At 33.9% G+C, this 12,958-nt stretch overlaps 1 protein-coding gene across 1 annotated transcript; it reads left to right on the forward strand.

Annotated features, from left to right (window-relative positions):
- Positions 1-10,377: 10,377 nt before the first annotated feature.
- On the forward strand, positions 10,378-11,316 carry LOC308347478 (olfactory receptor 6C2-like; the record flags this gene model as incomplete). Its single annotated transcript, XM_080810952.1, has 1 exon — positions 10,378-11,316. One exon carries the CDS (start codon positions 10,378-10,380, stop codon positions 11,314-11,316), a length of 939 nt encoding a protein of 312 aa, XP_080667078.1.
- Positions 11,317-12,958: the final 1,642 nt, after the last annotated feature.

The following is a 12,958-nucleotide window of genomic DNA, read 5'->3' on the forward strand; positions in this document are numbered from 1 at the left end:
AGATGTAAATTACAGAACTGACACATAAAAAAACAGAAAATCTGTATACCTTTATTCCTGTTATACAAATTGAATTAATACCTAAAAGTCCTTTCACATAGAAAATTTCAAATTTATGTTGCCTCACTGGTGACTATCAAAAAGATAAATAATCCAGTCTTTCAGAGCACGTGAGGAAAGAACACTCTCTCACTCATTTTATGAAATGAGAATAAATTGATACTAATACCAAGCAAAGAAATTACAAGAATGAAAGTATTGACCAATATCCCTCATGATCATAGATATAAATGTCCATAACAATATATTAGCGAACAATAATTAACAACTAAAAATGGTCAAGAAAATTTATTAGATGCTTCATAAAGGAAGATACATGAATAGCCAATAGGCATATGTAAAGGAGCTCAATATCATTAGTCACCAGGAAATTCAAATTATAACTAAAATGAGTCACACACTCACTAGACTGGCTACAATTAGAATGTAAGTTGACAACATAAATCATGACAAGGATGGAGAGCAACTGGAAGTATCATATACTCCTGGCAGGCATGTGAAATGATGTAACTACTTAGGAAAACATTCTGGCAGTTTCATATAAACACAGTTATCATGTCTTAGTAATTGCTCTCCTAGTTACATGCCTGAGAAAAATGAAAATATATATCCCCAAAAATTATACACATGAAACTAGGACAGTAGCTACCTTTGGTTGAATCTTGACTGCCAGAGGGTAAGAAAGACTTGTTTTGATTGCTGGTAGTGTTGTGTCTTTTTCTGGGTGGTGGCTTCATGTTTGTATATATTTGTAAAGTTTAATTAACCAGCAAAATTCAATTATTTGCCTTTATTGTAAATGTGTTATTAAAGGTAAAACAGAGAAATTTCCAGAAAAACAAACACTAAGTGAATTCATCACCAATATATCTACACTAAAAGAAAAAATAACAAGGTGTTCTTTTTAACTGAGAAAAATAATTACATGTATTGATGTCATGAGTGATAAAATACAGAATAAGAAAATAAGTTGAAAAGTTAAATGCACATTGTCTGTATAACACAATAATAAAAATATCTTGTGGGGTTTAAATATATGAAGAATTTTAAAACAACAAATATTCCTGGAAAATTCACATCCTGGGATAACTGCTATAAAGACCAAGGTTGTTTTAGTAAATTTCCTCTATACTAGGGTTAAAAAATAAAGAGTGACATAATAAGTTCACTGGTTACCCTAACACTTCAGAATCTCTAAAAATGGGCAAATTAGACTCTTACATCCTTTAAGTCCTTAAAAAGTTAATCCAATTTAGAAGATAGCAACTCGGGTTTTAGTTTTGAAAAAAAAAAATCTGAATTTTATCCAAACATCAAGTGTCCTCTACTTAAAGGCAATGGATACATTTATTATCTTGATTGTGGTGATGGTTTCACAGGTGTCTGCATAGGTACAAACTCATCAAGTTGTATACATTAAATTGTGCAGTTTTCTGTATATCCGTTATACTTCAATAAAACTGTTAAGAATAGAATAAACAGAATAAAACTTGGGAACACGAGAACATTTTATTTCACAAATTCATTTTCAAGGACTACTGTCTAAGAACTCTGTACCATTACACTCTAAGAATTTTTAATCATCTATATTTGGGATGTCTCTAAGTTATGGAATTTTATTACTAAAATATCTATAGTGTCATTTGATATTAGGTTGCATGTGTTAGATAACGTATCTGTACTTGACACTGGAAAAATATCAGAAGGTAGATTTTCATTTACAGGTTTAGAGTGGCCCTGCTAAATTATTTTTCTAGTACGTTGATTCAGAGTAACTTCTGAAATGTCCAACATAGGCCTAGAAAGATATTCAGAGGAACTGGCAATGGGAAAGTAAAACTGGGAAGGTGGACTCTTTTGCCTTAAAGAGAGCTAATTTCTCTCTTAAGCAGTATAAGCATACACGTTGTTAACCATAGGCTTAATGTTAAGCTAACCGTTTAAGAAAAAAATCTTAGAAATATGATGAATATGTGAATATTAGGAAAAATATATACTCCCTAATCTTCATATTTCTCTCCATGTGGAGGGGAATTCTTTTTTTTTTTTAATTTATTTGACAGACAGAGATCCCAAGTAGGCAGAGAGGCAGGCAGAGAGAGAGAGGGGGAAGCAGGTTCCCTGTTGAGCAGAGAGCCCAATGTGGGGCTCGATCCCAGGACCCTGAGATCATGACCTGAGCTGAAGGCAAAGGCTTTAACTCACTGAGACACCCAGGGGTCCCTGGAGGGGAATTCTTTTAAGAGTAATTTTCAAAAGGTAAAAAAAATACAATATTCATACAATTATTCAACAAACATATGCAAAGTATTTTATTCAACTAGTTAAACAGTAAGATGGTAAGGCTGTTTGAAAGGAGAATTCAAGGAATGAACACTATATAATCAAATGAAGACTCTTTGGTATCTATTAGATACTGAATTGATTAATATCCTATAGCACCATAAAACTGTAATCTTTAGGATATCTTTTCTACTGAATAGAAATTTACAGTTAATGTGTTATTTTGAGGTTTGTGGACTTTAAGCAAAAAGTAAACAACAAAGTCAGATTCCTGTGTATTTTCCTGAATAATTAAAAAATTTTTGGATGAACTTGTAAAATAATGACATTGTAAAGATGGGCAGTCATTCTACTTTATTTCTAAGGTTTGAAGATTTTTTTCAATAATTTATTTATGCAATTCTCCTGACACTCTCCTATCTCTCCTTCCACTGGTGTTGAAAAGACTTATCTGACAAGTAGAATTAGGGGGTTTGGGTGGGATTTTTGGTTTTGATTTTATCTCTGTAACTTTTCTTCCCCCCCCATTTCTTTTTATTGTGGGAAAAAGTGTATATCATAGAATTTACCATTTAAAAATTTTTAAGAAAACATACAGTTCAGTGGTATTAAGTATATTTACATTGTTGTCCAGCCATCACCACTATATAGCTACACTACTTTTTCCATCTTCCCAAACTAAAACTCTATATCCATGACAGGTAGATTTTGAACAAGGATCTGGGTATGCTAGATCTATCCTGTTCCCTTTCCTCTTTTATGTTGTCTTTTCTAAAGCTAGATTTAAACCTGCCTGAAGTCATTCAATAGAAGATATACCCCTGATTGGTGGGGTAGATTTGGATCTATCCGATGAATATGACTAACTTGAGAATTTCTTATTGCAATGCTCAAAGCCATCTTTTCAATACTTCTATTTATAATAAAACTGGAATTTTAATATCCATTTATTTGTCTACTTTCTCTCTCTGACTCAGAAATCAAGGAAGGAATAAGGGTGGAATTCCTTCACAATCCCAACAATGGCAAGGAACCCAAACGCTTCTGTGAATATTATGTGGCATTACACTTCTGTTGTGATGAGCACTAGGTGTTATATGCAACCAATGAATCACTCAACAGTACAAAAAATAATAATTAATTATTACATATAATTAATTATATATATATTAACACATATCTATAAAACTGGTCTTTGCATCAGAAATTCCTCTTCTGATAATTTATACTAAAGAAATAGATGATATTAATATAAAATAATATATAATGTTATAATGATTAAATATGTGAAGCTTTACCAAATAATGGCTTGTCCATAAAAAGAGTCTATTGCAGAAAAAAATTGTGATGCAAATCTATATTTTTATCATGGAAAAATATTTACAGTTACCACTCAGAAATAGATTGTATACTATTTTCAAGTATATTTGCTCATTTTTCCACTGAAAGTACAGACAAAGCAATTTTGTTGTCTTTTGTTCATATTTTGTTATCTCTGGGTTGAAGAGTAGCCAGAAATATCTTTTCATCAGAAAATTACTGTTTTGCCCTTACAATGCACCTAATAAAATTGTTGCACCTTATTGTCTCCAAGGACATGATTCCCACTGCTGCCTCTATTATATATTTTGACAAAATGCAATGCATATTAGAATCATTAGTCATGTTCAAACTTCGGTCACAGAGGACCCTTTCTTTACCCATATAGAGAGCTCCTTAACATCCATAACAGTCCAAGGTAACAAAACACTCATGTAACTTCACTGTGTAAAAGTCAATCTTTGCCCAGGGAAGTCATAAATCATCTGTCAAAATCTTCTAAAAATCATATTAGATTGCTCATCATTTAAAATAAATGACAGGGATTTTTTTCAGGTTTGCTATATAAGAAATTTTTTCCTAGGTTTCAAGTGGAATAGAATCTTTAAAGAGAGTTTGTTGGCAACTCAGAGAACACTATCTGCAGTAAAAAAAAAAAAAAAACTGTCTGAGACTGTGTATGTGTCTGTGAGTGGGGCATTTGTACACATATTTGACTCCACGTACACTCCAGTTTCATCATGAGGACCATCACGATTACACAGTCACCTAAAGCCATGATTACCTCCCATGAGAGTAAGTATATTCTTACTTGGTAATTTCAGTTTCTTTCTTCATTCAACATTCTAGTTCCTCGGTCTCTATAAAATATCAGACTGATCTATTCAAATATGAGATGGCAATAAATTAACTTGGATATCTCTGAATAAGCAAGTAGTTATTTAAAGTGCTATTTCCTTGTAGAAAAATTAAATTTTAAGGGATTTGACTCACTGGAGATATTTGATACACATATCAGTGGAGATGGGTCAATACCTGTTCACTCTTTTTTTTTTTTTTAATCAGGCTACTCATGTCTTTTATTTTTTTTTATTTAATTTTATTTTTTTCAGTGTTCCAAGATACATTGTTCATGCACTATCTGTTCACTCTTTTCATCTTTAGTATCTATACCAATACCAAACATATCATAGGTTCTCAATAAATATGTTTTGAATTAATTCATAGAAATAGGAGGAACAAACAGAAATGACCTGGCCCACAACATCACACTTACCAATCAATATATATTTATACCAAGATGCACCTGTGCCTTCATCAGAGTGTCACATTATTAGCAATGTTGTTGTTAGCGAACAATGAGCTAATTATAAATACAAATACTCCTTGAACTACACTAAATTGAAAATATACCTGAATTAGAGTGGTTTACCAGGACATTCACTTAATATCCCAGGATCACAGAAGATAAGTGTTGGTGATCAGAAAGAAAGGAAAATTTGGGAATCTGGGACTGTACTCTGAGTTAGAATGCCACAAGGAAGCACTGAGAGCTTTAAGGAATTTTCTCAGTTTGGTTCAGGGGGTTCAATTCCTATATGATCCTGTTTAAAAGGGTGCCTAGTTATCAGTTAATTATTTCTCCCCCTGACCATAGATTAGTGCTACTTTTCCACAGAGATGCCTACAATCCAAGGTAATTTCCTATCTATAGGACTCTGATATTGTTTTATGTTACTGTCTTGATAGAATTAACATGCTTCAATTCACCAGACTTTAGAAAAGCACACTTCTATGTTTCTTGTTGGGTCCAGACTGCTAGAAATTAGTGAAACCATTCATATAACAAATTAATCAATTTTTCCAAAAGAAATCCTTCTTTTTCTTGGACTGGAGGGGAAAAAAAGGACACAGACTCTTCATTTACAAAAGGAAATAGCAGTCCATATAATTAATAACCTAATGATAGTTGAGAAAGAAATCGGAAATACCTATTGCCTCATGTCCAAAATTGCAGTGTCAATGAACTCAGCCCTTAGTATTTCTTTACAGATCATTGAACAGGTTATCAGAGGCACCAAAAATCACAAGATTTATAAAAAATTCAGGAAAGGGTGCCTGGCTGGCTCAGTCAGTTAAGTGTTCTACCCTTGATCTTGGCTCAGGTCATGATCTCAGTGTGATGTGTTTGAGTCCCTCCTCAACTCTAGCTGAGCATGGAGCCTGCTTGAGATTCTCTTTTCCTTTCCTTTTACCCCCCCCCCCCCCATGCTCACACAAATGCCTACTCTCTCATTCTCTCACTCTCTCTTTCTCTCAGTAATGTTCAAAATAAAATTTGTCAACACTGACAAGTTGGTCAGAAGAACTATCATAAGAATAGTCATACATCAAAAGCTAATGACGTACTATATGGTGACTAACATAACATAATAAAAAATAATAATGATAATAAAGAATAGTCATAGACTACAGTGGGAATAGTAAGAGGAAAAGATACTTCTATCTTAAAGGATTATGCATAGATTCTTAGTGAAATGTATACCTAAACCAAAATTTTGAAAGAGGGATAGGGAGGGAAGAGGGTGCAAGTACAAAAATCACTAAAGTCAAAAGGATCAGCATATAGGAACTTCCACAGATAATTTTAAGCATGTCCTTTTATGGGAACTGCTAGTAAATAACTGAACCAAATTGAATGAGGATATGTGAAACCAGCAGCCTGACTTTGTAGACTATACTCTTTGTCACTATGAAATACTATCTTTCTTTTTATTGTACTATAATTAAGTGTTATATTAGTTTCAGGTGTACAACATAATGATTCAACAATTCAATATGGTACTCAGTGTTCATCAAGGTAAATATATACTCTTAATCCCTTTATCTTGTTCCCCCAGGCTCCACTTATCTCCCCTCTGGTTACCACCAGTCTGGCCCCTCTATTTAAGAATCTGTTTTCTTGTTTGTCTCTTTTTTCTTTGTTCATTCATTTGTTGTTTCTTAAATTCCACAGATGAGTGAAATCATATGATATTTGTCTTTCTGTGACTGACTTATTTCATTTAGCATTATATCCTGCAGATCCACTCATGCTGCTGCAGATGGCAATATTTCATTCTTTTTTAAGCCTGAGTAATATTCCATTATATATCATAGTGGTATGTGCATACTAGGATGGTAAGATACTAGCCAGCATAAGTATACTAGGAGACTAGAACAAGAAATTCTTTTGACTGTATAAATTAATACTGGAAATATTAGAAAGATCTCCATATGCTCACTAAGAAACTTAAATTTTATGATGAAGGCAAAAGGGAGTGATGGAAAGGATTAAAATTACTTTTGGTTTACAAAAATTCCATTTACAAACTCTGAAAACAATACATGAAAGTTTATTTTTTAATTCAACTTAGTATCAGTGTCTTCCCTCTCTACCTAATTCCATCATCTATCTATCACATTCTCATGAATCATTACCATATATCTATTGCCGCCCTCAACCCAGCTTCACCTTAATTCTGGTACATTTGCACACTTCTGATATTAAGAGGTAAAGAAATATCAGCATCCATCAGAGTTGACATTGCCAAAATATGCATCATCTTTTCAGGTCTTCAAACACCTATTTTGTCTCTACTACTTTGGGATCGACCTCCTGTTTCCGTTCCCATATTACTCTTATGGTCTAGTGGTTCTCTGTATAAGCTTTAAGACACTTTTAACATTTCTGCAGCAAATTTCAATACAGGAAAATGTACGAAGTATCAAATGTTCCATTTTAGTTTCCTTGTCACCATTAGGCATGAGAACAACTTTCTTCTAATTCTATACCAGTCTAGAAAATGGAAAAACTATGTGACTTTCTAAAGCCCTTTTAGCCTGTGTTCAAAGAGCAACTAATTACTTCCTATTATTTTCCTCCTTAGATCTCTACAAGAAAAAAAAAAACTGCAGAAGTGTATCTCATGTTCTTTCCTTCTGTTATTCTGGCTCTGTATCACTGGAAGATAGCAAAGGGCCCCAAGCATAGAGATCTCATGCAGAGCCATCAAATTCTCTAACTATCCCCCAACTTTCTTATCCCCTGCTAAACAAATTTCATAAATTCTCTAAAAATGAAAAGACTTGTCCTTAGACACTACTCTGAAAGAAATATTTATTGCCTGAAAATATTCCATTAATCTAAATGCTTGATGCATTTGAAACTTAAAATCCATAAATATATTCCTTCTTCTACTATTCTCAATTATGTAAAGCCAAAATGAATTAACTTTCATGTAACTGAGAGATGGATCAAGAGATTTAAGGAAACATCTAGTATGGGACGAATGTCAGTTAATAACAGTTCAGAAACATTTTTTCACAAAACATTAGGGAGAAATAATCATATATGGGCTCTTTAAAAAATGATTCTGATTGCATTGATTTTTAAAATATTGAAGGGAGAAGCAAAGACATATGTTAAAGTGTATGTTAACAAGCTTTTGCAATATTTTAGCTATGAGATAAAGACACCCAGAGTAAAATTAGTATTTTGAGTGAGAGAGTAAAAGAAACAAATTAAGGAGAGAACCAAAATGGCAAGACCAAGTGTTAAACTGAAAATGTGAAAAAAGAAAAAGGAACAATAAAGAATGTCCTTATATGAGACTTAAGATTGACAAGAAAGGATATACAAATCTGAGAGGCATATTTAAATCTTGAAATATGCACATCTACAGGACTCTCAATAATAAGATAACAAAATAAGGATACTAAGTGTAGTTAATAATAATGAGTGTTCACCATATTCCAAATGCAGCTGTACATATTTATATTATCTAAATTTCTCAGTATAACCCTAAGATGTAAACACTATTTTACCTGAATTTTGCACATTAAGCAAATTGCTCAAAGACACCCCAAAAGGAAAAAGGGAAAGTATAAACTCAAACCCTCTAAGTCAGATCTAGATGTCCAGAATAAGCTGAATGTTGAAATCAGAACCCTGTAAAGATGTATTTTTCCCTGGCAATATAAACTTTGGGATTATCAGCCTATTTGAAATCACCTTACTTATAAGAATTACCTCATTTATAAGAGAGAGTGAAAGAAAGGATTTTCTAGAGAAGAGATTTCAGATGAATAAACAACAGGGATTAGGGGGGAAAAACATGAAAGAGAATGAAAAAGAATAGACAAAGCAGTAGGAAGAAGTTCAAGGAAATGTGAAATAGTGGAAATAAATCTGTAAAGAGTTTCTTAAATTAGCAGGTTATAGTCTCATATAGTCTCATATGCCACAGAGTTTGAGTTAAGTGAAAACTGAATTTTGTTTAATGAGTGAAACAAAAGGGAGGTTAGTGGTGACCTTGGCTAGAGTAGTTTAAATGTTGCTCAAATAAGTTGATGTACAAATGGTTACTAGGACAGAGGAGACAATTACCATGTAGGTGAAATTTAAGTAAAAATGTGTAAGTATAATTAAGAAATGGCTAAAACTTAAACCTGATATTGCTAAATGTCATTTGTAATAAGGTGGTTGATGGTGTTTCAAACTGAAACAAGGCTAGCCAAAAACAAACAAACAAACAAAAAAAAAAAACAGGGATATGGCTCTTCAAACCTATCAACATACTTCTAGCGTTACCTTACTTCTTTGTAATAAATTCTGAATCCAACACATTGCTATGCAATACATCCAAGGAGCGATATGTCGTTCCCAAATGTGTCTAAAAAGAAACAATGGCAATTCAGTTTAGAATTTTAATATCAAGAATCTGTTCTTAAGGAGAATCCTTTGAAGTGAAAAGAGGGGGAGAAGTTCTCAAGATCTAGAGAATACATAATAGTAGCAGTTAGAGTATGTTAGGACTTTTACTATTAAAGAAATCTAGAAGAAAGTACTGAATGAGACATTACAATCCCAGACTTTAGCTTGCAACCTGGGGAGAAATTCTTCTTAGCACAAGGATATCTCAGGAAGCATCAAAATATCTCACACAGATATTCTACTCTGAAAGTAGAAAGAAAATACAGCCAAAGGTAAATATTACAATGTTAAATGTGTACCTTTGAAGTAAAATTTCTATGGTGAAAACCTGAAGAAAAAAATTGGACTGTTAACACATTCAAATGAATCTTTAAGAAAATACAGCCAATAAAAATGTCTTTTTTCCAATAAAAATGTCATAAACACACTTCCAAGAAGATGGTCTAAATAAGCTGACACAGGGTAAACTATGTAGTAAGTACTCATTGTCTGTTTAATAACTAACACACATGTAAACTTTAATGCTGGGATTATCTTGCCAAAGACCATTGTTAGTTTTTCTTAAAATCGTCTCTGCTGGAAGCATGTCTGCAGATAGAAAATTTGGGGAGGGCAGAATTGTTGATTCAAAAGCAATTTATGGAGATAGGATTTTTTTTTCAATGATGTTTATAAGATGATACGTTGAACTGACACCAAGTATAGCTAAGTTGTAGATTTATTAGAAGCAGCAGCAGAAAATAAGTACGTGATTCAAATGTGAATAGTCACTTTGTGTGATGCCAAGAGGTATTCAAACATTGCCATGTGTTATGTGCTCACTTCTCAACTAACCAGTTGTATAGGAATCACTCTCAGATTTACTTCTTTTAAAGTTAGACACTGGCCAGGACTTTGGAGTTCTTCATATAGTCTTCTTTATTGTTTCAAGCAGCTTAGGCAAAAAACAATAGTCAAGGATGAGAAACCAAACAGCACTACCAACTTTCATCTTGCTGGGACTGACAGAGGACCCTCGATTGAAAATTTTGCTCTTTATCTTTCTGTTTCTTTCCTACATGCTGAGTATATCTGGAAACCTAACCATCATCACCCTCACTCTGATTGATTCCCACCTTAAAACACCAATGTATCTTTTCCTCCAAAATTTCTCCTTCTTAGAAATTTCATTCACAACTGCTTGTGTCCCCAGATTCTTATATAGCATATCATCTGGGGACAAGTCCATTACCTATAATGCTTGTGCCAGTCAACTGTTGTTTACAGACCTCTTTGCTGTAACAGATTTTTTTCTCCTGGCCACCATGTCCTATGACCGCTATGTAGCCATCTGCAAACCCCTGCATTACCTGACCATCATGAGCAGTAGAGTCTGCAAGAACTTCATCCTCTTCTGTTGGGTAGCAGCACTGATCATCATTCTCCCACCAATTAGTCTAGGTTTGGGCCTGGAATTCTGTGATTCAAACATCATTGATCATTTTTGTTGTGATGCATCCCCTATCCTGAAGATCTCTTGCTCAGACACATGGTTGATAGAACAGATGGTTATCGTCTGTGCTGTGTTGACCTTCATCATCACCCTCATGTGTATAGTTCTTTCCTACATTTATATCATTGGGACCATTCTAAGGTTTCCCTCTGCCCAGCAAAGGAAAAAGGCCTTTTCCACTTGTTCTTCCCACATGATTGTTGTTTCCATTACTTATGGCAGCTGCATCTTCATTTATGTCAAACCTTCAGCCAAGGATGAGGTAGCTATTAATAAAGGGATTTCACTTCTTATTACTTCTGTCTCACCAATGTTGAATCCCTTTATTTACACACTGAGAAACAAGCAAGTGAAGCAAGCTTTCCATGACTCAATTAAAAAAATTGCATTTCTCTCAAAGATGTAAAGGAGACATGAGTCTATGAATCCAGCTGAAAGGAAGGACAAAGAAGCTTCTAAAACAGTTCGTCTCTATATCATTAATCCTCCAGTCATACGGACACTCTCACTTTCTTTTTAAACAGCTTACTGTGAGCACTATTCCACTTTTTTACTCTCCGCTAAAACTAAACTCTGTGCCTGTTTGCTCCAAATATGGATAACATCCAACATGTTTGCCAAACATGTTGGATGTTATCCCTGGAAACACAGTAGACCACATTTTTTTTTTTTGGCCATATTTCTACACTGCCAGGTGTGACTATGTAGCCTCTGTTATAGTTAACAGAATGTCTGTGGAAGTGATGTGCACCGTGTTTAAACCTGGCCTATAAAATATCTAATATGTGATTCACCAATGCTTTTTTTCCCCACCTACCAGTTAGATGCCAGGTTTAATGATTTTGTAAGCTTCACATGGTGATGAATGAAGCTGATTTTCCATCTCAGCTATAGTCTTCATCCAAAGATAGCAGTCACAGAAAACTTGATAAAGCTTCTTCCTTGCCCCACCTCAACTCAGTTGTCACCAGTTTGAACAGGTGAAGTATTACAGAACTATCCCTGTTACTTAGTTAAAGGAACTACATTCATAGTTACCTCTACTTTAGCTAAATGGATGAAATTATGACCTCTACTAAAGAATCGCTAGAAGTATGTACTGTTGAATTTAATGGTATGAATATTATGTCTTGACTATTGGCATCATCCTCCTCAGACACCCATAAATTCAAATCTAGCCCATAACAACCATATGAGGAAAATAGTACTAAAAATAATATGTGCAAAAAAATAATATGTACAAAGTTGTTAAGTTATAATACTACCCACCCCTCTTTCACATCTCCTGGTCCTATAAACCTTTCCAGTTAAGTGCCCATATTACCCCCTCTCATCTTCACTGTGAGGAGACAATTATTTAAATAAAATTTTATTTTTATTTAAATTTGGTCAACCACTTTTTTTTAAATAACTAGTGTTTAACTGCCCTTTCCAATTTTCAAGGAGTCCATTGCATACAGAGCATTATGGAATATAATATGTCTATATAATATTTTGTCTTTCTTGACCCTTTGTGTACACTGGTAAGAGTAAAGTATGTAACTGTATCAGAAGGAATATATTCCATATACTCTACAAGGGATTATGCAAATAGATGTAGTCCCTCTATCTCTTGCAGATTCCTTAAGCTTAAATTTAGTCCCCTGTACAAAGGTTTGCCATTCTAAATCACAATCCTCACTACATTTGGAACTCTTACAAGCTAGGATAAATTGAATAAATCTGAATGAGCATTATAAGATGTGCATGTTGAGCTAAAGTGGCTTTCTCACACATTACAATTGATATTTCACTAGCAATTCTTCAGTGACATCTTAATAATTGATCTTTATTCATCTTATTCTTTGAAAGTATGTTTCTCTGAAGATCTGTCATTAGTTAATCCCTTTTAAGGGGACTTCACCAGGTCATGTCTTCCTTTCTGCTACCATACACCCTGCCCCCTGGGTCCTTGGTCACAGCTTTGACCCAACACTACTAAGGCCAGGCTGTCACCACTCCGCACTCCAACTCTGGGGCCTAAAATGCAACTATGACTAGACTGCACT

Source organism: Martes martes (assembly GCF_963455335.1).
Source record: "Martes martes genome assembly, chromosome: 8".
In the NCBI taxonomy this organism is placed as follows: domain Eukaryota; kingdom Metazoa; phylum Chordata; class Mammalia; order Carnivora; family Mustelidae; genus Martes; species Martes martes.